This window comes from Poromitra crassiceps, assembly GCF_964638095.1.
Source record: "Poromitra crassiceps genome assembly, contig: HAP1_SCAFFOLD_1079, whole genome shotgun sequence".
Taxonomy (NCBI): domain Eukaryota; kingdom Metazoa; phylum Chordata; class Actinopteri; order Beryciformes; family Melamphaidae; genus Poromitra; species Poromitra crassiceps.
In genome coordinates, this window is record NW_028151331.1 from 14,654 (window position 1) to 40,673 (window position 26,020).

Below are 26,020 nucleotides of genomic sequence, written 5' to 3' on the forward strand. Positions count from 1 at the left end.
ATGGTTCCCTTCCATGTAGGTGTTCTAATGCCAGGGCCCTCGTTAATGTTATTGGTTATACTTGCTTTACTTCCTGCTTTACCACCTCAAAATGGTTGCTGTGAAAAAGGCCTATCGGTATTCAATTAATGTTGACTTTGTGCTGCTAGGGGGCATTGACAATGAATAATAAACAGTCCCATTCATTGGCAATGCCGCCCCCTAGTGGCACAAGTCAACATTATAGTGTGACTAACAACTACGGACGGATGGAGAACGGTCCAAAGGCCCCTCTTTGGTGGGGGACATTGAATGGGACTGACCCAAGGGCGGAACTACATCACTGGTGGGGGACAACATTTTTACAATTCTTTTGTTTTTTTTCATCCTCCTAGGTTACTATGGCAACATTTACCTGCTGACCGACCACTTCCTGGACCTGTACCGAGAGTCTTCAGCATACAGGAAGCAGGCGGCCATGGTGCTGAACCAGCTGGTCAGGGGTGCGGCGGCGGGGGGCGTGTCCGTGGCAGCAGGGGGTCAGGGGATGCCCCGACGTGCCCCGCCCACTCAGGACGAGCTGATGGCGGCGGCGGTGGCGGTCATGGAGGAGTACACCAGTCTGGACAACTGGCACCTGGTCACCGTGGTCACCGTCAGCGAGGAGACCGACAGAGACAGGCAGGACCAGCAGGTGAGGATACACCCTGGTGTTTATTAGGGATGGGAATCGCAGAGTAACTGCACGATACGATACTGTCACGATATTTGGCCCTCGATAACGATTGTATCACGATACTGCGATAATCGATACGTTGCAAGAAATTTCATCTACGATACATCACAATATCGGTGTAACTGAAGAGGAAAAAATACCCCGAAAAAGGCAAAAAGCAGGAATTACATATTTATTCACAGAATTGACATGAAACACATACAACAAAGTGCAGACTGCATATTGCTGCACCTTGTCAACGAAAAAAAGTAAGCTAGTGCAGTTCAAAGTTCAGTACAAATGTACCTGATGCAGGCATTCCTCAGCTCATAGGCTATTACCTCCAGGGACCCGCTTTCAGGCCTAATTGGAGGCAGTCTTGTCTGAGTGAAATTATCAATCTGATTATGGTTATTTAACATAATATGTGTGCCTACGTATTGCCTCACCGTATTGATAATACACTTTCTAAGTATTTGATAATAGATTTTCTAAATATTTATTGTTTTTCATGCATTAGAAATGATGATTGATGTCTTGTGATGCCTCAGCCTGTTTCATGTGGGGCGTTTTGATTGGCTATGACACTACAGCCACTCCCTCTTTAAGATGGCTTCACGGTATCTGTAACCATTTGTTTGAAAAAAAGTCGGTGGCCGAAAGGTCAAAAAATAAATCTTGATTGCAAGTTTGGATCATTTATAAATTTGTTATCTTAAAGTCGAGCTGAACCCAAAAATGACTTTTCTTTTCTTTTAGTTCAAATACCTGGGTATGCAGTGCACCTATTTAATAATGTATGCCAAACAAATCACACAAATCTAATTTCTTTAGTTTTTCACACTTTCTCACATCAAAAGTTCATTTTTCAAGATTTCATTGATAACAGTAATGTACAGTTTGCTGACGTCACCTAGTACTATCAAATTTCTACCCCATATCAACCAATCATATCACGACATGCAGCTGTCAATCAAATCTTCATTTCAGGATAATTTTCTCTTCCAAATGAAGTAGAAAATGGCGCCTAGTGCCTGTCATCTGGCAGAATTCCTATCCCATAAACTAACTACTAACTTGGCCAATTGTTAGAAACATGAACAAAAAACAAAAACTATAATCTCTAAGAATGCAAAGAAATGTAACTGGCTCGTTAAAACGCGCATTCCAGGAATATTATTTACATTTATAACGATAATGGCGCGCGCCTCCGAGCCTGACAGCCTCCCTGGCTGTCAGGGGTCGTCTCTCGGAGATTCCATGCAGGCAGGCAGCACCTATGCATCGGATTGTCCGCTCGCTCCGCACGAAGCAGCTGGCTGCCTTGTACTCCGTGGATCCCACTGGCGTAGCACGACAACACGCTGAATCCCACCCGATTTGGGGGTGGAACACGCCAGAATTGGCCGATGACAAAGCCAGTCGACAGAATTGTCAAATCAAATCATCGACACCGTATATGGTCCGCCTCTCAATTTGTTTTCAGTCTGAAACGGACTCAGATGCACGTGACGAACGGGTTCACCTCGACTTTAAAAGACAATGAATCCTATCTGAGAAGAACAAATGATTAGTTTAATCTGTGTGATTGACAGGAGAGATGATCAGTGGGGCAGAGTTTTTACCACCATCAATGTTACAGGGACTGAAGTATGGGTAGAGTTTCTCAGTGAAGGTGCAGCCAGTAAAGGAGTAGATAAGAGCTGCAGCATCTACATCATAAAAGGAGACCAGACCCTCCTCATAATCCACAAACACCCCCACCTTCTGAGGCATCGTCTTCAGAGAGAGGAGGACAGCAGGGTCAGCAATAGCTTTGTACTCATTTTCATTCCTCAACCATATAGTCCAGTAGCCATCCTCTGGGCTCAGAATGATCTCTCCCTTCCTGTTGATCGACCCTCTGGCCACTCCTAAAGTCCACTCAGTCTTCCCTTGAACCTGAACCTCATAGTAAAACCTTCCTGAAGAGAAGCTCTGCTTCCCTAAGACACTGACACAACCCGAAAATCTCTCTAAGTTGTCTGGTAGATTCTTCTTTACACCACCATATTTTACTTGTTTCCCATCATCAGACAGGATGAGCTTGGGATTTGCTGTTTCAGGATCCAGAGTCACATCCACTGCACACTGCTGGACCCTCTTCAGCTCAACATCAGCACAAAGTTTGTCCATCTCTTTCCTGAAAGTCTCCTCCAGCTTCTCCACAGCTCTCCTCACAGCCTCATATGATGAGCGATGGACATTGACCTCTGTGCAGTCCTTGGTGTGTGGAGGTGTGTTCAGGGATGGGAAGCTTTGGAGGAGGTGGAGGTGGTCTTCAGTGCATGAGAGTTGCTCCACCTCGGCGGTTCTCTTCATCAGCTCAGAGATTTCCTGTTCCAGCTCTTTGATGAAGCCTTCAGCCTGTTTCTCTATTGTTTTCTGCTTCTCTTCGATCGTTTTAATGACCTCAGCCTGGACTCTCTCCACAGACTGCATCAGAGCAGTGACGACGCGCACACTGTCTGCTATCTCTCTGTCTGCATCTTCCTTGCTGAGCTCCACGGAGTGTTTGATCTCCTGAATCTTTAGTCGTCTCTCCTGGATCTTCTGCTGAATTCCAGCTCCTATCTCCCCAAGCTCAACCTTCTTTCCTTCATATTCTTCTATCAGAGGGACAAAGTGATGTGACTTGTGGTCTGACTCGGTGCAGAGCAGACACACGCACATCTGGTCCGTCTTGCAGAACAGCTGGAGCGGTCCATCATGCTCTTTACACATCCTGTCTTCCAGGTTCTCCACGGGATCCATCAGCTTGTGTCTTTTGAGGCTTTTGATTCTCTGGTGAGGCTCCAGGTGAGTCTCACAGTAGGAGGCCAGACACACCAGGCAGGACTTCAGGGCCTTCAGTTTGGGCCCAGTGCAGACGTCACAGGGAACTTCTCCCGGTTTGGCTTTCATCTGAGCTGACTTCCTCAACTGTGTGGCCATCTCAGATATGAAAGTGTTGACCTGCATCTCAGGTCTTGTGTTGAAACGCTTTTGACACAAGGGACACTTGCATATGGCATTAACATCCCAGTGCTGAGTGATACAGTTCTTGCAGAAGTTGTGTCCACATGGTGTGGAGACTGGATCAGTGAACACATCCAGACAGATGGGGCACAGAAACTGCTCTTCAGAGAAGAGACAGTTGGCAGCAGCCATATCTACACACTGAGACCTAAAGTGAAAGTGTGAAATAACAATACTGTAACACCATTCTTCAATATTCATATTGAAACATGTCAAAGTTAGATGATTGGAATATTATCAAAAGTAATTTACAGTTATGTAGTTAAATTGCACTTTGCTGAAAATGTCATTTGACAAGTAGGCAAAATTAAACGAGGGAAACATCCCATTTGGATATAGCTCAATTATGTGTCACTGCTCTCATTTTAAACGGTAAATATGATCTGCTGTACTCACCTGTATGTCTCTTAAGACTATGCTGTATTGTTGAGAAAGGCCTGTTGAACTGAGATTTGTTTGTATTTGGAGAGAAAGAAAGAGACTTCTCCACTGTAGCAGTGCTGTCTGTCGCTCTGTTACTTTTACTTTCACTTCAGGAACGTGACGTTCAAACACTCCTGCCACTGTTGCTCCGCCTCTTACTGCAGTTAAGAGGAAGTTCATGTTTTGTAAAAAGAGAATTTGGTCTGCTGTTATCTTGTCGTGCTCTGTGCTTTTATGTCTCTATTGTCTCACTGCATTGGATTTCCCAGTGTGGAATATATATATATTTTTTAATAAAGTTATAATATTATATTATAAATTAAAGTTTATGAAATCTCCCCCCTAAAAAGGCAAAAAGCAGGAATGACATATTTATTCATAGAATTGATATGAAACAATGTACAACAAAGTGCAGACTGCATCGTGCCTCTTTAACACACACTGAGTGCACCTTGTCCACGAATCCATGTGTGAAATTAAAATGTTTAAAGGAACGATACAAAACTATGCCTCAGTCAAATCTTTTCAATCTGTGTAAATTAAGTTTACAGGGGAAAAAGGTTGCAAAACATACACATTTTAGGATAAATGTCACAATATTGCATCACGATACCGGCACCAGTGTATCGATAATGTATCGCAAGAAGAAGTATCACAATATATCGATATTTAGTCCCACCCCTACCCTAGTATTTATACATGTACACTTGTTTTTTTCTTTTCTGACCCCCCCCCCACATTTTCTCCCCAATTGTACTTGGCCAATTTCCCCGTGCTGCCCCGGTCGCTGCTCCACCCTCTGCTGATCTGGGTAAAGTCGTAGACTAGCACCATGCTTCCTCCAACTCCAACACATGCGCAGTTGCCAGCCACTTCTTTTCACCTGACAGCGGGGAGCTTCACCGGCAGGACGTAGCATGTGGGAGGGTCACGCTATTCCCACCAGTTCCCTTCCGCCCCAAACAGGCGCCCCGACTGACCAGAGGAGGCGCTACTGCAGCGACCAGGACCCCGACCCGACCTGACCGACCATACAGTACATGTACACTTTTAAATAGGGATACACCATGATCATCTGTATCGGCTGATAGAGGCTTTAAAATGAAATACCGCCATCGGCCCGAAATTAAAGTTTCTGCCGATATGATGACAGGCCGATAAAATGATGCTTTATTCTGGCCAAATGCTCAATGCTTCACTAAATGTTTGACTAACCCTAACCCTATTACAGTTTTGTAGCAGTTTTGCAAGAAAATGTAACCTAAATAAATAAAACATGGCATGTTTTACACAACAATGTTGAAGCAGTTTTCTTATTTTTGCCCCCAATGAATGTGTACATTTTGAAAAGCATCTCACCATCTCAGCGCGCAATATTTCTAGTAGTATTTATAGGGTCTTTCACACCGGCCTTGAAAGCCGAAAAATGCACGGAAATTAGGATTCGCGGCTCCGATGTGAAAGGCATGAACGCGCGTTGGTGGGTAATTCTTGTACGCCTTTTGTCCCGGCACCAAAGGTTGTCACAGCGCCGTATTGGCGGACAACCCGCCTCCACTTGAAAGCGTCGGAGCAGCAAGGCGGAACAGTGTGAATTATGTTTCATAAAAAATTACAGGGGAAATCACCTCATGCAGCAAGGACAGTGAAAGTAATAAAAGTAGCCTATACAATCATGCGCCAGGAGGAATGCTCCGTGCCTGTGTAGTAGGTTATATAGCTGTCTGTGGAGAGTTGGTCTGACAATATTCCCTCTGGAAACCAGCTCCAGAACGGCAATCTGTCTAGCTAATGGCTGGCTCACACTACAGGATTTTCGGGCCCGATTTATGCAGCCTCATCGGGGCCGTCCCGATCATATCAAACATGTTTGATATTTAGGACTGAAAATCTGCGCGCGAATACATCATCCTGCTGCTGCGCAAGACTCCCGTTATTATCGTTAATTGACGCGGCTCTTTTGATGCGCTGCACTGCAGGCATCAGATAGGCTACCAAATACCAACAGCACAGAACCATGAGTACTTGGGGGAAAATGTCACTAATTTATATCACAATGAATGACCAATGATTAAAAAGTTGTTATATCGTAGTTTTGAGCCCCTGCCAGTCAGAGGCTGTCCTACCTGTCTATCGAGCAGTGTGGGGAAAAAAGGCATTGCTGCTGCGGGAAGCAATCCAGTCTATCCAAACTTTTGCTGATCTCATCATGGCATGCAGCAGGGGAATATATTTTGGTACCCCATGTGTTTGTGTTCTCACTTGTACAGACAATATAGAGTCGCATGCTAACTACCGTGAGATTCATTTGTTTGGCGAGAGGGGCATGAAAATGAGGAACAAGAGAGAGAGGTGAGGTGGGGGCGGAGCGCTTTTGGTCACTGCTGGAACCCCAAAAATGATCGATCTGCTTAGTAGGTGAATTTACTTCTATGAAATGTGTTGTATAAATAAAGTTGGCTTTCCTTGAATGCAATTCATGCAACACTTCGCTGCCAGAAAATCGGCAGATGCACTCCGCAGCGGAGCCTGTTTTGGCGAGTCCGCCCACCATGCGAGTGCACCTATATCCTCCCTGCTCAGCGGAGAAGGAGGGAAGTATTGTTGTTGAATGAATTCGTTCATCATACAGTAGCCAGGCTACACTAACCTATGAAAATATTAATTTGGGCTAGGAGGAGCTGGAAATCCCTCCGCTCGCCTTTCAATCCGGGAGCAGGGGATTTCACCTGAAAGTACACAGCAGCACGGGGATGTGGCCCGTGCTGCTTGGCTCTGTGTGAAAGCAATTTCTGTGGCGAGGCTACCAGGCTTTACGGGCTTCCCGAACTACAATTTTGCGTGATTCTGTGTGTGAAAGAGCCTTATGTCTGCATCTGCCAGTTGGCCTTCACAATAAGAGTAGGCATAATAATAATGTGTTAATTCATCTGCCTGTTGGCCTTCACAATAAGAGTAGGCATAATAATAATGTGTTAATTCCACTACAGGAGAGACTTGATGTTCTCTGAAATTAGTGGGGGAAAATGCACACATATATTGGCATTGGAGATGAGTTGTAAAATATCGTCATATCGGATATCGGCAGAAAATCCAATATTGTGGATCCCTAAACATTACTGTGCATCCCTAAACATTATTGTGCATCTCTCAACTTTAGGCTTTTTGACACCGTTTTCAATCCTGTAGTCCCGTTTGCTTTGTTTTGATCAACCAAAGCCATGTCGGAGGAGCAGTCACTTCCTTAATTGGTGGAGCATTTGGTGCAGTAAAGCAACATGGAGCATCAGCTAAGTTCGTGGATCATCGAACTCTCTGTGGGAACGGTCGTTATGTCTCGATGTGCCACTGTTCATGGAATGAGAGAATAAGTGATATTTTTCCACATGATTTCTCAGTTTCACAATCCACTTTGTAGAAACGTGGGACTGTGCCGACATTCTTGCCGTCTCAAACGAGTGTAAAAACCTTTTTAGCAAAATTGAGGAAGTTTTTATTTTATTTTTTCTCTTTCCATCAACTAATGTGAAGCTTCAAAATCAAAATCCCTTAATGGAAACACAGCTAATGACATTTGTCTTGTTCTCTCTCTCTCTCTCTTATTTATTTATCTCTTCATCTTCTCTCTCTGTAGCTGCTCAGCCCATCCAGACTCCTCTCCATATCCAACGTCACCAACACCAACCCCCTCCAAATTACTCCTTCCTCCTCCTCCTCCTCCTCCTCCTCCTCCTCCTCGATCCACCAGCTCAACAGCAACATCTGGCAGCTGTGTATCCAGCTCGAGGGCATGGCCTGCTTTGCCCAGGCGCTGGGGCGCGACTTCCGTCCCCTGTTGATGACGTCACTGTACCCCGTACTGGAGAAGGCCGGGGACGAGACGCTGCTGGTGAGCCAGGCGGCGCTGGGCTCCATGTGGGGTATCAGTGAGGGTTGCGGCTACGCCTCGCTGAAGGAGCTGATCAACGACAACTGCGATTACCTGCTCAACGACGTGTCCCTCAACCTGCAGAGGCTCAGCCTGCATCCACAGGTAGAGGAGATGATTTCTCCATGACGATGGACCATAAAGCAGAGAATTGGAACCTTCTGGACAATTGTAGCAAGTGTAGTTTGTGGCTGTATTGTAATTCGTTGTACATTTTCAGCTTTTGTTTAGATTTGTGCGCATAGCAATAAATAGCTAACTATACAGTACCTACAGCAGGGATACTCAACTTGCTTTGTCCGGGGGCCACTTTCGTGAAATGATAGAAGGCCAGGGGCCAGCTAATAAACAAACAATATACATTTTTCTGTAGCGGATTGTAGGTTTTTTGGGGTGTCAGCCGGAGTTTAGTCTGACAATTTTGTGCACACCGGATAGTTAGGTAGGTTAAGTTAGTTAGGTTAAGTACATACATAAGTGCCTGGGTAGCGAGCAGACGGCAGTATTTGACAATTTAGCTGGAGCTCAGTGAAACTTTAGTTAGTTTTTATTGTGAATTAGATTCTAATTCACAATGAAAACTAACGTGAAATTATTAGAAAATGGTCGGGGGGGGTTACTCTGCACCCTGTCGCGGGCCGCATCTGGCCCCCGGGCCGCAGGTTGAGTATCATACTGACCTACAGTATGCAAATTGATGGAATATGGTACTACAGACATTCCAGTTAGCATCCTGTGGAAGCCTTCAGGAGATAGATGGATGTGACAGATATGATTGTGTAAAATTACTAACTAGACATTTGCCAACAATACACAGCATCTGATGTAATCATCCCTTGTGGTATTTCAGCAGAGCGCTGATGCAGAAACCTAAGCTCTAACCTCGTTAACAACATCACATCATCATCAAGGGCCATTAAGTAATCGATCACCTGCTGTCTTGGAATGAGTCGGGCATTTTTCTCCGCACCTGGCCAAGTAATCGCTGAGTCATTGCTATTGAAATGGTCATTTTGTGCTGCGGGGGCAGTAAAAATCATACTTATGCCCTTTCAGCTAGAAATCCAATGTGAAAATGGCAAAGTGGATATTACAATTATAACACTTTGCTGATACCGTTGTGGCATTGCAATTGAATAAAATGTGGCATAGTGGGGTATTAACGTAATAGCCGGAAACCTAACGGCAACAATGATCTAACAGAGGTAGATTATGCATTTATTTGACAATTCTTTTTACAAATTAGCACAGTCTATAAAATGTGACTCATGGCAAATCATGCACATCGCGATGGGCTTCAGCATGGAGAGAGGTGACTTGGAGCGTTATCTCATCCTATCCCGTGTTGTTGTTGTTGTCCAGGCTCCGCGGGTGCTGACGGTGATGCTGGCCCACTCTGACCCCAGCCTGCTGCCTCTGGTCGGGGACATCGTGCAGGACGTCCTGCTGGCTCTGGATCTCAGCTACGACCACACCGCCGCTCTCTTCTGCTCCGTGCTGCACGCTCTCGTGAAGGCACTGGGTGAGAGTGAACAAGCTATTCACCTTATTCTTTGCCCATACAAGGACGCTTCTGCATGACGTCATTTCGTAATCGTCTTTCCGGTTTTAAACACGGAAGTAGAGTACGCCTACCGCACACCGCAGTCATTTAGACTTGCCAAAAAGCTGTTTTCAAGCTAAAAAAACCCAAACTGTTTTAAAGTTTTAATATTTGTCGGGTGAGAACGTAACATTTATGTGACCAGTTTATCAGAATAACGCCTAATGGAAATCCTTAACGAGCAGTGAGGACCGGGAGCGCTGACTGTGCTGACACCGGTCGGACTAGCTATCTGTCAAACCCCACTGTAGTTAGGCTACTGGCAGTGAGAAAACACTGTCGACGTGCTTTTGTAACTAACGTTAAATGCTGACCGGGTACAGCCATCGGCTCCTCGCAGCAGTAACGCTATGAACATGTAACTGAAGTTGGCTGCAGTGTAGCTTCTGAATGTTGCCAAACTTCATTCATAGTGACGTTTTGTTTTGAAATTGGCCGCCAACTAGCGCTGAACCGGAAGAACAAATACGACGCGTCAAACGCGGAAGAGAGAAAAAGTGGGCGTGGTGAATAGAGACACGGCGTAACACGTCATCATTCAGAAGCCACGCCCAAGACGGGGGGAAAACAGAAACCCCCCCTCCAATCCTGGCGTTCTCCTATGTCGCGTGCATGGTTGCGTGTCGCACAAAAAGATCGTATATACGGAAGATGAACACTCCAACTTACTTCCTTGACAGCAAGATCCACATTTTTCTTCTCGCCAATCCTCAATGGCTTCCTTGTTTTGCTCAGGAGTACAAAAAAACGTTAACTGACGATTTTTTACATTTGTTGTCTGCGCAGCAACAACAGCTTTTAGCTATGTTTAATTCAAGGAAAATGACGCTGGTGTGTGGAAATGAACGGAGCTTTTCCCCCGTGATGGGCGTGGCCTATTTCATGCAGTGTCTCTATGGCTGCTTCATACAAGAAGTAATATCTCCTATGACATTGCCAGCTGTGCTTGTATTGTTATTGATATACAGTCAACACTGGTCCTACAAATATGATTGTTTGTTCTTTACTGGTCTTTATGTGATGAGCTGCAATGCAAATGGCCTCTCTGAGCATATGAACATACTGTATTAATGAACCCTAACCCTAATAGTGATTAATTTCACACTAAATGCGATCCTTACTAAACAAACTAGTTATTATAGCGAACCTAAACCTTTTCTTTACGCATGTAATTTATTCATTTTCATTGTTCACTAGAGCCTAATGTAACCTGACCCAGCCCAACCCAATTTAGCCTAAGAACCTACATAAACACACGGACACATTAATATCAACATTAACCTTGTGCCTTAATTTTGTTGTTTTTTCCCCCTGAAGCGAGATGGTTCCCCACCGGTCCTGGCAAGAGCGGTGAGTCCGTCGGACCCAGGAAGTCCTCCACTGACCAGGAAGTCTTCGATGTCCGCCAGTTCCTGCTGGACTACCGCAAACAGAAAGAGCTGGCAGAAGGCATCGGAATAGAGGAGGACGACCCTGACGACCCAGGTAATAGGTTTCTGTACGGGGCGAGCAACAGATAGATAGAAAGATAGATAGATATTTTATTCAAGTGTCATGCACACAGGGTGCCCAGCCCGCATGGGCTTATAAGACACTAAAGACAACAATCTTGCATGGTGTGTAAACAATTCAACACAAACATACAGTATGTATGCATATATATACATATACACACAGTATGTATGCAGATATATACATATACACACTAGATACATATGCACAAACATACACATTATAGAACTCAAATCAAATATACAGCATATTTTCTCTCTTTTCCCAGGCTTTAGAAATAAAATTGGCTGTATGGAATGCTCCCTTTCTAAAACATAATTCAAGTTTTTGGTAATCATCCAAATAAAAGAAATCATTATATAACAAGCTCATTTTCTCGAAAAGCACATGTCTAAATTCACCATACAACAACAATTACAACACTATTACAACATAAAGAACTACTACTACTCCACCAACCTTTCGAAAAGGTATCGTGGTGTTACGTGACTCCGTTTGGAAGCTAAGCGCTTTTTTTGTGATTGGCCACGGCCATTGCCACGCCCCCTTTTGGCCAGTGGGCGTGGAAAGTTAATCGGTTCTTCCTTTGCCCATGAGCAACCTTTCTACAAAGTTTTGTGCACATCCTTGTTTGAGATATCCTACCGACACACGGACGGACGGACGGACAGACAAATGGGGGCGAAAGCATTGTCTTCCCAGCTGCAACTCGTTAGCCCGGGAATAATATATACGAATGTATTTATGGATAATATGAATCGCTGTCGCTCCAGTGCTCCCGCCCCCCGCGCCGTGCGAGGAGGATGTCGAGGGTCCCGATGTGAAAGCAGAGGTTCCTCCTCACCTCAGCATCACCAAAGATGTTATGGAGCGCTGCGTTCACCTGCTGTCCCACCCCAGCCTCAGCCTCCGACTCAAGGTACTGCGTGAGTGTGAGTGTGTGTGTGTGTGTGTGTGTGTGTGTGTGTGTGTGTGTGTGTGTGTGTGGTATATAGAGACACGCGTCATCATTCAGAAACCACGCCCCAAAACGGGGGGAAACGACCCCCCCCAGAATGTGAGGTCACATGATCAGGATGTTTCTTTTTTACCCGGCTAGTGTGGCTCCATCAGGGAATTGTCTTTTAGTTAGCAATGTCTAAATCTAGAACAAGCAGGCTGGGACAAGATCTAGAACAAGCAGGCTGGGAAAAGATCTAGAACAAGCAGGCTGGGAAAATGAGAGATTTCTGAGAAGCTTGTTGTGGTGTGGCTATAGATCCATAGGTTGAGGCGATGTCTTGTCATAGACGCTGGGTTAGCTGGCTCAGCCTGGCTGGGGGCGTGGTCAGTGTGGGGTAAATCCCCCGTTCTATCCATTCAGCAAAGTTAGAATTTAGCTGATAGCCCAGCCCAGGCAGACACGATCAGGGATTTAACCACCGCAGTAAACGCACATCTGAACAGACGTCTTGTGTTCTGCTCTAGAATCCCCAAACCTGTAGTTTAGAGCAGCAGCACCTTCCTTTGGTGAGTCAGCCCATTGAGATATATGGGTGGATTTACCCCACTCGCGCGCCAGCCGTATAACATTTTTGTGGGCGTTCCCACACATGCCGACTGTCTCTATTCAAGTACCGCTCTCAGTAAAAGTGTCTTGTCTTTAGCTCTAGTCACCTGAAAGCCGTCTGTACACAGGTGTATGCCAGTGTTATTGCTACATTGTGTATACGTTCATGATGTATTGCTGATTATGATGATGAACTTGTGTGTGTCTTTGTCCTCAGGTACTGGACGTGTTGGAGTTATGTGTGTGTGTGTTGAGTGAGAGGGAAAATGAATTGCTGCCTATGGCCCATCGCTGCTGGCCCGCCCTGCTGCAGAGACTGACGGCTGATGACCCCCTAGCGGTCCTCCGAGCCTTCAGGGTACGTACACAAACTATAGGGCTGGGCAATCTGTCCAGATGATATCGTAATATTGTCACATGAGACTATAGATGTCATCTTAGATGTTGGATATCGTAATATTGTCACATGAGACTATAGATGTCATCTTAGATGTTGGATATCGTAATATTGTCACATGAGACTATAGATGTCATCTTAGATGTTGGATATCGTAATATTGTCACATGAGACTAGGTATCATCTTGATCATCATGATGTTGGATATTGTAATATTTTGATATGAGACTAGTTGTCATGATCATCTTAGATGTTGGATATGGTGATATGTCATAAGTCTGGTCTTTTCCTGGTTTTAAAGGCTGCACATTACAGTAAAGTGGTGTCATTTTCGGAACTTTCCAGACTCTTCTAGCTGTTCTATTTAGAGCCCGACCGATATATCGGTCCACCGATATTATCGGCCGATATGTTGGCCGATATTGCGTATTTCTTTATTTTGTATTTTTCAAGTTATAGACAGCATGTTGTGTATATTTGATATTTTTTCTTAACTCAAGTTATATTTTTACATTTGTTCTTGTTGTTTTTTGTATTTCTAGTTATTTATAATTATTAAATTCCCAGTGAAGTTTACCGTTTCATTGTCATTTTAGACAATAAAGTTAATTGATAAGCTGTAAAATATCATGCCTACATTACTCAAGTCATATCTTTGTCTAGTGTTTGATATTTGAGGGATCATTGCAAAAAAAAATGGTGTAATATAATGTGTATAGAATATCGGCCGATATATCGATATCAGATTTTTTTTTACTCCCTAATATCGGTATCGGCAACGGCCTCAAAAATCCAGTATTGGTCGGGCTCTAGTTCTATTATTTGTCTTTACCCACTTATTTGACCTATATTCTTATTACATTTTGAGACATTATTACATGATACAGCATGATTTGCAACATGCCCGCTGTGCCCCCACTAGGTGCTGTGTACGCTGGGCGAGTCGTGTGGAGACTTCCTGAGGAGCCGGGTCTCCAAAGAGGTTCTGCCCAAGCTGAGCTCCTCTCTGGCCCAGCAGGCCCCGCTCAGCGCCCGGGCTGGACCCGTCTACACCCACAGCCTGGCCTACAAGCTCCAGCTGGCTGTGCTGCAGGGCCTGGGCTCACTGTGCCTCACACTCAACCTGGGTAGGAGACGCGCACGCACGCACGCACGCACACACGCACTCACACACGCACTCGCACACACTCACACACACACACACACACACACACACACACACACACACACACACACACACACACACTCACTCACTCACTCACTCACTCACTCACTCACTCACTCACTCACTCACGCACTCACTCACTCACTCCTCTCTGTCTCTCTCTCACTCACACACACACACACACACACATACACACACTCACTCACTCACTCACTCTCACACACACACACACACACACACACACACACACACACACACACACACACACTCACTCTCACACACACACACACACACACACACACGCTCACTCACTCACTCACTCACTCACTCTCACACACACACACACGCACGCACACACTCACTCACACACACACACACACACTCACTCACACGCACGCACGCACGCACTCACTCACTCACTCACTCCTCTCTGTCTCTCTCTCTCACACACACACACACACACACACACACACACACACACACACACACACACACACACACACACACACACACTCACTCACTCACTCACTCACTCACTCACTCACTATGGTTTCCCACAGTGCTATACAGTCAAACACTATGCAAACAGAAATCTGTCAAACACTAGACTCCCAGATTTTTAATGACCGTTGGTTGTGTCCATGTAAGTGAGAAGAGAACGTAAGAGGGATAGATTACTTCCATGGGGGCTATGTTAAATAACCAGACTCCCACCACATCTGTGTTGATTTAATGTATGCACAAATCCACACACATTCTCACTCTCAAACACACACATGCACTTGGATTTACACACACACACACACACACACACACACACACACACACACACACACACACACACACACACACACACACACACACACACACACACACACACACACACACACACACACACACACACACACTCTCTCTCTCTCTCTCTCTCTCTCTCTCTCTCTCTCTCTCTCTCTCACACACTCACTCACTCACTCACACTCTCTCTCCCTCTCTCTCTCTCTCTCTCTCTCTCTCTCTCACACACACACACACACACACACACACACACACACACACAGACACACACACACACTCATAGCACGCTGCAAACATTGAATTGACACGGTTTGAAATATTTGCCTTTCGAGGAAAACCTGTATTTGTTTTCCCCACCAGAGGGCAGGCTTGTATCATAATGGAAGCCTGTCTCTCCTGTGTTTCCAATAGACTGCAATAAGAGGTGTTAGTGCATCTCAATTCCCCGGCTCTGTTTCCCCTGGAGGACTTGAGGGCAGACGTGCAGAAATGTGACTGTAGCTGTGTGGAGACTAAAGGCCTCTGCAGGCCAGACACTGTGCATCCTAACTAGGGGTGGGAATCACCAGATGCCCACGATACGATACTAAAACAATACGATAGTATTGCGATATCGCCGATGTTGCGATATATTGAATATTGCGATATATTGAATATTGCAATATTTCGATATAATTTTTGTCTAACTCCTTTTCCTACCTTTTCCTTGACCTCACCGGAAGTAAAACATGCAGTGTTTTTTTGTTTTGTTTTGTTTTGTTTTGTTTTTGCCCCACATGTAGGCTACATTATTGAGCTTCTCTGGACTCAATACGCCACTGCAGGCGTGGACTGCAACATCGGGCGCTTTGGGCAGATGCCCAGTGGCCTGGCATGGCATGGCCTGCATTTTTTTTTTTTTTTATATCGATACAATATCGTCAGCCAAAATATTGCGATACTATGGTGTAAAGATTTTTCCCCCCACCCCTAATCCTAACCCTCTTGGTCTATTCTATACCATCCATACATATAGATTTCTGGTGGAGCGTCAGCCCCCTCCATTTAGCATGAGCAACGCTTTCAACCGGGCCAATTTCTCATCACAATATCAATACTAATTCAGATACTTCATGAATTACAGATGATAAAACATGTCTCTCAATGCATTAGAGTGAATCATTTACGGTAAATGGATAGCCTGGTATCCAGCCCCTACTTTATGCACTCTTTGAATTTGCAGGAGGGTCTGGTCATGAGGGTCTGTCAGGAGGGTCTGGACGCGAGCGGGTCAGAGAGGCACTCTGACATTGATCTTGTCAGCACAAAACCTGCAACACACTTATTCACCTTATTCTTTGCCCATACAAGGACGCTTCTGCATGACGTCATTTCGTAATCGTCTTTCTGGTTTTAAACACGGAAGTAGAGTACGTCTACCGCAGTCATTTAGACTGGCCAAAAAGCTGTTTTCAAGCTAAAAAAACCCCCAAACTGTTTTAAAGTTTTAATATTTGTCGGGTGAGAACGTAACATATATGTGACCAGTTTATCAGAATAACGCCTATTGGAAATCTTTAACGAGCAGCGAGGACCGGGAGCGCTGACTGTGCTGACACCGGTCGGACCAGCTATCTGTCAAACCCTACTGTAGTTAGGCTACTGGCAGTGAGAAAACACTGTCGACGTGCTTTTGTAACTAACGTTAAATGCCGACCGGGTACAGCCATCGGCTCCTCGCAGCAGTAACGTTATGAACATGTCACTGAAGTTGGCCGCAGTGTAGCTTAATTCTGAATGTTGCCAAACTTCATTCATACTGACGTTTTATTTTGAAAATGGCCGCCAACTAGCGCTGAACTGGAAGAACAAATACGTTGCGTGCGTCAAACGCGGAAGAGAGAAAAAGTGGGCGTGGTGAATAAGGTGAATACAGTGTGAAATACGTCGTCAAGACAAGTTTGGTGAACAGTAACCAATAAGAGCTTGCATGGAAACTAGGGATACACACGATTTATCGGCCGTATATCGGTATCGGACGATATTGGCCTTGTTGACTGCAATCGACCGTCGGGTAAAAAAAAAGAGATGCCGTTCACCGATTGCAGTAGCCGATATTTATTTATTTTGATCAGTTGGGTCACATAACTTGTTGGTTGTTTGTTTCATAATTACATGACAGACAGTAGGATTGAATTTGTGCTGATTCAACTCTAGTGTGGAAAAAGGTGTCAAAACAACATAACGACGTCGGCTATTGGACAAATGTTTATTTTAAACATTGCTATACATGTCATGTAGGTATCGGCCCAGCATTTTGCAATCGGTGCATCCATGGAAACCAGGCGAAGAGGCGGAAAATTGACCTATAGAAATGATTGGTTATGGAATTGGATTCCCTCTCTCACATGCTCCGTATGAATATCAAACAATAGCTTTCTTCTTCAGAGACACAAGCTGCTATTCCTTCTCAATGCTCCAGTTTAGCGTAACCAGGTAGAAAAAAACACCATATCTCACATTTGCTTTGGTGTGACGGTGGGACATCGAGCTCCCTCACCACCAGATCCCAGTGATGAACGCGTGTCTTGTTTAGTGTGCGGAGTAGGGATGTTCATTTTGAACAATTTCCATAATCGAAATTCGGGAAAATTAATGATCAATTATCGATTATCGATAGCGTAGTAATAATAATAATAATTATATATATATACAGTATATATATATATATATATATTTCTTTTTTACTCTGGTCTGGTAATAACGTTGCGCGTTCTCAGCCAGCTATAATGGCGATGCCGCTGTGTAGTAAGAATATCAGACACTAACGCTGTGGCCAGGTAAACAAACATGTTACATGTCAGGTTACATGATGTAAGGCAATCGGCTGGGTGCGTTTGTTTGTGTCCCCGGCGCATGCCGGTGTGAATTCCCCATGTTTAAAACAGTTTTGTTGGCACAAAGGCCCGCGCCCAGCCAGAAAACTAGAGAGTATACTGTATGAAGCTCCACCTCACGTTAGTCGACTGTGCAATGGAGTGGGGCGAGGAGGAACGAATTCCACCCAAACCTAGTCAGCAAAAAAAATAAAAAATAAAAAAATAAAAAATAATAATAATCGATAAAAATTCCACGTGATCATATTCATTCCTCTACGATCAATTATCGATTATCGATTATTGATGAACATCCCTAGTGCGCAGCGAGACACTAGAAGAAACGAGTCTGTTAAATGTGACTAGTACAGAGATCTTACGTATTGGACAGTCTGTAGTTTGTGTTTTGCATAACACAGTGGTCAGTATCATAACTTATATTCATCTAAAGCAGCATGAGGGATCAGCGCCAGTGTGTCACAAATGATATAATTATGAGGTGCCTTCATATATCTATGATTACATTACAATTGTTTCTCTGACATCCATCCAGCAGCAGCAGCTTCCACCTGACTGCTGGAAATGTATAAAAACAGTGAAAAATCGTCATCTGGTCTTATGGTTTACCCAAAACAATCAAATATTATATATTTATATAAATATAAATATTATATATTTATATATACAAATATATAATTGTGATTGTTTTGGGTACACAGTGCCCTGAGAGCGAATGCTGGGGCCAGAGACACACGTGCCACCATCTCCCAATGCTAAATAACACGTGGATCACATAGGATGGGGTGGTTGCAATCATGGATATAGATCTGATTCCTGGCTGTGATAAAGATTCAAATCTGTGACACCGGAAATGCATTGAGGTCCTGTGAAGATGATATAAACGTCCGTATCCAGGATGAGAGTCTGGGGTTTAGGTGCAGGGTGGGTGAGTTTAGGGCTGTTGAGGTGGTGTTGGTTGGCCGAGGTGTTGAGGTGGTTGGTGTTGGTTGGCAGAGGTGAAGAAAATTGTTCTGACACCCACCTTTTGATTAGATGTACTCAGATGAACTGGTACACTTTTGTTCCTCCTTGGTACCGATGCTGTGTTTGAAATGAACAGCCTCAGTCTATTGTCTCCGTTAATTCACTACTGATGAAGGAGGAGAGGCACAGAGGGGCACCACAACCGACTAGATCTTTAGAAGTTGCACTCGCATGCAATGATGCAAGTTAAACTTTTAAAGACCTTGGCAACCTAAATCCACAAAAACTTGTACTTATGTGCATAATAGTAAGCATAAAACATTTGTAGATGTTCGTTTCAATCCAAATCCTAACTATTGCCATTTTGCAGTTTTTACTTCATTCTGAGGTTGGGGTTGAAGTGGGCGGTGCTTAGGGCTCATTATGCTCAAAATTAGGGATGGGGCCGATCCGATCCGATATCGGTATCGGGTGCCGATATTGGCGCTAATTCACGGATCGGATCGGATCGGGATAGAAAAAAAGAAAAAAAATGCAATTCCAGCGCTGGCTGTAATTTGCCCATGTATAATTGTATCCTTCTTTACCTTGTATATTTTCTTAATTTTGTCTGCTTTTTGCAAGGTATATTTAAAAAAAAATCTTTAATTGGCCAAATCTTTGCCTATGCTGTATATTCAAGAAAAATATTGGTATCGGCATAATATCGGTATCGGCAGATATCCAAATTCAGGTATCGGAATCGGATCGGAAGTGAAAAAATGTGGATCGGTGCATCCCTACTCAAAATGTATCACGTAATAAATTCCGCATGGTGAACCAATCATAAAGAAGCTGGCAGTTGTCTGTTGTTAGCCATGTGCTAGAGCAAGGAGAGGTGCAGCTTCTTCAGCACCTTCAACGCGCCCACACAGTCTCAGAGCAGAGTAGAGCAGAGAATGCTGCTTAGTTTTTCATCATTTTCAAACCTCATTTTATATACCGACACTTTTAATCGTTCAAATTTGGCTGGGTGCTTAATATCAAATTTTTCTCTGTGTGTGTGTGTGTGTGTGTGTGTGTGTGTGTGTGTGTGTGTGTGTGTGTGTGTGTGTCACAAAACTCAAAAACACATATTTATTCTTGGGTTTCCAGGGACTTTAATGATGGGGTGGGTACTAGCTTCTCTAAGCAGGATGAATCATGCTGACAGGACAAAGAAATAAGGCCTGAATCCAAACAATATTTGCAAAAAGAATTATGCATGTGGACAATACCAATCAGTTAGATAAGTCACTCAAATAAATATATATATACCCAATTTACTATCAAATTGTCCCAACATTCTGGCACTTGTATTTTCCAATGTGCTTACTGATGCACCTGCTGATGCACCTGCTGATGCACCTGCTGATGCACCTGCTGGGTGCATCAAATCCCAATTGTACTTGGCCAATTCCCCCTGCTGTCCCGGTCGTTGCTCCACCCTCTCTGCCGATCTGGGGAGAGTTGTAGGCTAGCACATGCTTCCTCCGATACATGTGCAGACGCCCGACCAAGCCGGAGGCAACACGGTGGCTCGAACCTGCAACCCTCGTGTTGATAGGCAGGAACTCAGTGAATTAGTAGTATTAAACAAACCATGAAAATGATATGGATGGATTACATGTGGGGCGGCTGTAGCTCAGGAGGTAGAGCGGGTCGTCCACTAATCGCTTTGGATGAAAGAGGTTGGTGGTTCGATTCCCGCCTCCTCCAGTCTGCATGTCGAAGTGTCCTTGGGCAAGACACTGAACCCCAAATTGCTCCTGATGGTGTGCCAGCACCCTGCGTGGTAACCTGCCGCCATCGATGTGTGAATGGGTGAATGTACCTACTGACTGTAAAGCGCTTTGGATAAAAGCGCTATATAAATGAAGGCCATCTACCATTATTTGACCCAGGGCCGCTGCAGGCTCGACTGTATCATAGGGGCATGTAAAATATATGTACCGTAATACTATTATAATAATCAGTTAATTATGCAGTTAAAGACAGCATAGTGTCCTACTGTTAGCGTATTGCCTTTAATAAAATATGTGGAACCTCTACAATATGCTAACCGTAGTAATGAGTTATAATGATATTAGTACAGAAGAAATACTTCTTTATTTGAGCCTTGAATAGAGAGCCGCAGTAACGAGTCCGGAAATCATCGATGCTAACGCCCCTGGTTCCATACAGTTTTCGCCTATGGGAGTTTTGAATGGGTTTTTGGCGCGATGCTTCTAATAATCTCTCTGGGCAACGCTGGCTTAATCAAACGCGAACCAGTGTTTAGTAACATCATCTTCACACATGAAGACCACTTTTATGAGTTTTGAAGCTTTTACATGCCGTTAAACGGGCGGCTAGCTAGCAAACGGCTAAATGAGACTACACTGCTGAGTCGATGTGGATATATACGTCAATAACGTCACCACTTCAAAGGGCGAACACGGAAATTTTCTTTCCCTCACCTGGTTCAGCCCCGTTCAGCCCGAGGTAATCAGTGCACACATCAACAACAGTCCAGGTTGAGTGCTGACGTGACGTGAAGCCTATGCGACAGTGTGTAGTTCAGGATTAGCTTAGCTCGAGCATTTTACTTCTAGGGCTCGCATTTACGCTACAAAACTCATGAAAGTGGTCCTCATGTGTGAAGATTATCCCGCTGAACCTTGGTTCGCGTTTGATTAAACTTGCGTTGCCCACAGACATTATTTGAAGCATATCGCCAAAAACCCATTCAAAAATCCCATAGACAAAAACAGTGTGGAACCAGGAAGTTCGGGACTTCCGCATTCAGCCTACAAAAATACGTCATCCCTGCGGCTCTCTATAGATGGGAAGAGGAACTGAAGTGAGTTGGAGATGGTGCATTGTGTTGCTGGTGACACCTGGAAGGCTCTCTTACAAATAGGGATGTTCATTTTGAAAAATTTCCATAATCGAAAATCAGGGAAAATTAACGATCAATTATCGATTATCGATCATATTAATAATAATATTTTTTTATATCTTTTTTTTTTTTTTTTACAAAATGAATGCCTATGGTAGAAAATACGAAAGACAACGTGTTCTCCTCAATTAACTCTTTATTTCAATGTGTCTCCTCTCCAACACTGCTGTCCCCGGCGCATGTTTAAAACAGTTTTGTTGGCACAAAGGCCCGTGCCCAGCCAGAAAACTATATGAACTATATGACTATATGAAGCTCCACCTCACGTTAGTCGGCTGTGCAATGGAGTGGGGTGAGGAGGAACGAATTCCACCCAAACCTAGTCTGCAATTTTTTTTTTTTTTTTTTTTTTTTAATAATAACAAAATCGATAAGAATTCCACATGATCGATTCCATTCCTTAACGATCAATTATCGATTTTTGATAACTGATGAACATCCCTACTTACAAATATACAATACTTGCAAACCGTCTTGATCTTATTATTGCCGTGATCTTCCTTCTTTGGAAAGCCACCATGCCGTCACGCAGCAGACTGAGAAGAACGTGACAGATCGTCCTCACCTCAGTTTGGCCTGAGTCCATCTGGTCTCACAGTAGGAGACACAGTCCACACACTTTTAGTTCAGCTGGGCTCAGAGCTGAAACTCTCTAGTGTGCAAAAGAAATGTCATTTCTTCTCTGAAATCACACACAAAATGTCCAACTCCCAAGATGCAATTTTTTTTTTTTTAGATTTCATATCACGGACTTTCATGACATCTCTATAAATTAGTCTTTAGAGAGAGTCTTTCTTGCTTACTTATTTTCCTGATTGCTTTCTGTCTGTACCCAGTCTTTAATTTAATTTAAAACCAGTGATTAAAGGTGTGAAAATGCATCACGTGCACCAGTCACAAGATATTTTAATATCTGGTGAGATTCAATCTTAACCGTTCAAGCATTGAAGAAAACAAATTCTCATTCTGAATACTTTTGTTTTGTTGTACTTGATGATTTCGGCTAGTCTGACATCACCAGACCAGTTCACATTGCACTGCATTGCATTTGCAAAGCTGCCACAGCAAATGAAACATGGGCTAGCTGGCAGATTCATCAGGTACCCAGGCTAGATTTAGGCCAAGTTAGGTGCATTTTTACACACAGATATTACCCTTACATAAGAAACACATGAGGTTCACATGTGGTGAAACATGTGAAACCCATGGAAAGCGTGTGGTTTTGGAACATTTTCACATTTTCATGTAATCCCATGGGAATTTATATGGGCTTCACACATGAAAATGTTCCAAAACCACACACTTCCCATGGGCAAAGCATGTTTCACATGTGTTCCACATGTTTTCACATGTGAAATTTAACATGTTTTCACATGTAAAAATTTCACATGCGCAAAAAAACCATATATGATTTTGCACATGTGATCACGTGATTTTTCACATGTGAAGTTCATGTGGTTTTTCTGTGAGGGTACCTCGTGCAACTTTGAAATAATTGACTTCAGACCACAAAAGGCTACACCTCAGCCACATAACTAGATCTCCAGAAGTTGCATCCTCGCTCCAGTCGCAACTTCACACTCAACCTTCTCATGATGTAGCAGCACAATAAGAAACCTTACCTTCTCTACAAGGAAGGATGATGCTACTTTATACTCAGGCTCCCTGTGCCTGATTCTCCTTACTGGTGCCTTCCTGCTTTGACACTATCCTCCCCCTCCGCCTCCCCATCAGAAAGACTGAGAGAGAGAGAGCGAAGGAGACAGGTAGAGAGAGAGAGAGAGAGAGAGGAGATGGAGGTAGAGAGAAGGAGACGGAGGTAGAGAAAGAGGGGGATAGAGAAGGAGACGGAGGTAGAGAGAGAGAGAGAAAAGGAGACAAATGTAGGGAAAGAGAAGGAGACGGAGGTAGAGAGAGAGAGAGAGAGAGAGGAGACGGAGGTAGAGAGAGAGAGAAGGAGACGGAGGAAGAGAAAGAAAGAGAGATGGAGACAGGTAAAGAGAGAGAGAGAGAGAAGGAGACCGGTAAAGAGAGAGAGAAGGAGACAGGTAAAGAGAGAGAGAGAAGGAGACAGGTAAAGAGAGAGAGAGGAGACGGGTAAAGAGAGAGAGAGAGAAGGAGACTGAGGTAGAGAAAGAAAGAGAGATGGAGACAGGTAAAGAGAGAGAGAGAGAAGGAGACAGAGGTAGAGAAAGAAAGAAAGATGGAGACAGGTAAAGAGAGAGAGAGAGAGAGAAGGAGACAGGTAAAGAGAGAGAGAGAGAGAGAAGGAGACAGGTAAAGAGAGAGAGAGAGAGAGAGAGAGAGAAGGAGACAGGTAAAGAGAGAGAGAGAAGGAGACAGGTAAAGAGAGAGAAGGAGACGGAGGTAGAGAAAGAGAGAGAGAAGGAGATGGAGGTAGAGAGAGAGAAGGAGACAGGTAAAGAGAGAGAGAGAAGGAGACAGGAGAAGGAGACAGGTAGAGAGAGAGAGAGAGAGAGAGAGGAGGAGACAGGTAAAGAGAGAGAGAGAGAGGAGGAGACAGGTAAAGAGAGAGAGAGAGAGAGAGAGAGAGAAGGAGACAGGTAAAGAGAGAGAGAGAGAGAGAGAGAGAGAGGAGGAGACAGGTAAAGAGAGAGAGAGAGAGAGGAGGAGACAGGTAAAGAGATAGAGAGAGAGAGAGAGGAGGAGACAGGTAAAGAGAGAGAGAGAAGGAGATGGGTAGAGAGAGAGAGAGAGAGAGAGAGAGAGAGGAGACAGGTAGAGAGAGAGAGAGAGAAGGAGACAGGTAGAGAGAGAGAGAGAGAAGGAGACAGGTAAAGAGAGAGAGAGAGAGAGAGAGAGAGAGGAGACAGGTAGAGAGAGAGAGAAGGAGACAGGTAAAGAGAGAGAGAGAGAGAGAGACAGGTAAAGAGAGAGAGAGAGAGAGAAGGAGACAGGTAAAGAGAGAGAGAGAGAGAGAGAGAGGGAGACAGGTAAAGAGAGAGAGAAGGAGATGGAGGTAGAGAGAGAGAGAAGGAGACAGAGGTAGAGAGTTGGGAAGAGTCAGAGAGGCTGCAGCGGTACTCATGTGAATACTGACTTGGCTACAGCTTACCTCTGGGACGCCCGCAGCAAGCCAATTACCCAGCCTCAGTCACACACAGAGAGAGAGAGAGAGACACACAGAGAGAGAGAGAACTGAAGCGAATAATACTCTCCAGGTCTCCAGCAGCAGCTTTTCTTCATTTAGCAGCATGAAATAAAGCACCTGGCCTCTCTCTTCCTCCTGCTCTCTAGTCTTCCTCCTCTTCTTCATCCCACAGAGAGACCACAGGCAGCAGAAAGACGAGGGGAAGGAAGACGACAGGCAGCAGAAAGACGAGGGGAAGGAAGACGAGGATAAAAGCCATCGCTCAATAATCCCCTTTAAGTCTGAAATGTGCACCGACGCTTTCTGTCGCCGACACACCACAGAAGAGCAGGCCCCTCTGTTACAGTGTGGAGTGAACTGGAAGAGAGAGAGAGACATAAGCCGTTTTCCCACATGCGTACCTGAAAATTACCTGTAAGTCAATATCGGACATTTCCCGGAATTTCCCCTCACACCTCAGCGCGGGCATGTGGGAATCTAGGAGCTAAATTGCCTGTATGTTGGGGGGCGGGGGGAGGGGGGAGCTTATTTGGGGGGTCGGGTTTAGATCAATAAGGTGTTTTCGGGTTGTCCTTGGGCTGCAAACTCATTTAAAGTATGCAAATCGAAGTTGTTTCTGACAAGAATAATGTCACGTTACTCCGGGACTGCTCAACCCATGACAGAGCCACTCTCCCCGGCTTGGCAGAGTGAAGAGCTCCGCCCGCGCGTCCCCGCTGCCTGGAGCACAGCGGCTCGTGCTCGCGCTCTAAAAGGCAGGCTCCCACACGCTGCTGTCTGGCCAGCAGAAAGTGCTCCAGACTCGGTGTGATAATCCTGTAACAGCATTTGAGCTTATTCAGGTAAGATATTAATAATGTAATGACACATTCAGCGATAAACTGTCTACAATGAAGACATGTGTCAAATATGACAACGTGGTGTTCAGTATTTTAAGAGCACGGGTTTTTTTTCATTTCCTGAAAAGTTGGCGATTTGGAGATAAGT

The 26,020-nt window shown here is 44.5% G+C and overlaps 2 protein-coding genes across 2 annotated transcripts; one reads left to right on the forward strand and one right to left on the reverse strand.

The window, feature by feature from the left end:
- On the forward strand, window positions 1-25,378 carry LOC310771710 (TELO2-interacting protein 1 homolog; the record flags this gene model as incomplete). The annotated part of the gene is made up of 9 exons (XM_083664254.1): window positions 1-15; window positions 308-673; window positions 7,809-8,207; window positions 9,465-9,624; window positions 11,023-11,190; window positions 11,991-12,136; window positions 12,984-13,124; window positions 14,086-14,290; window positions 25,180-25,378. Coding segments are annotated over 9 exons (1,799 nt in total), but the record flags the coding sequence as incomplete, so codon positions are not given.
- Window positions 1,871-4,270, reverse strand: LOC310771709 (E3 ubiquitin-protein ligase TRIM21-like). The gene is made up of 2 exons (XM_083664253.1): window positions 4,148-4,270; window positions 1,871-3,899 (listed from the first exon to the last, which is right to left on the reverse strand). The coding sequence occupies exon 2, from the start codon at window positions 3,881-3,883 to the stop codon at window positions 2,270-2,272; it is 1,614 nt and encodes a 537-aa protein (XP_083520379.1). The 5' UTR covers window positions 3,884-3,899; window positions 4,148-4,270; the 3' UTR covers window positions 1,871-2,269.
- Window positions 25,379-26,020: the final 642 nt, after the last annotated feature.

Bases quoted from the DNA above. Each gene is read 5' to 3' on its own strand.
- LOC310771709 (XM_083664253.1), bottom strand. From the start codon at position 3,883: ATGGCTGCTGCCAACTGTCTCTTCTCTGAAGAGCAGTTTCTGTGCCCC.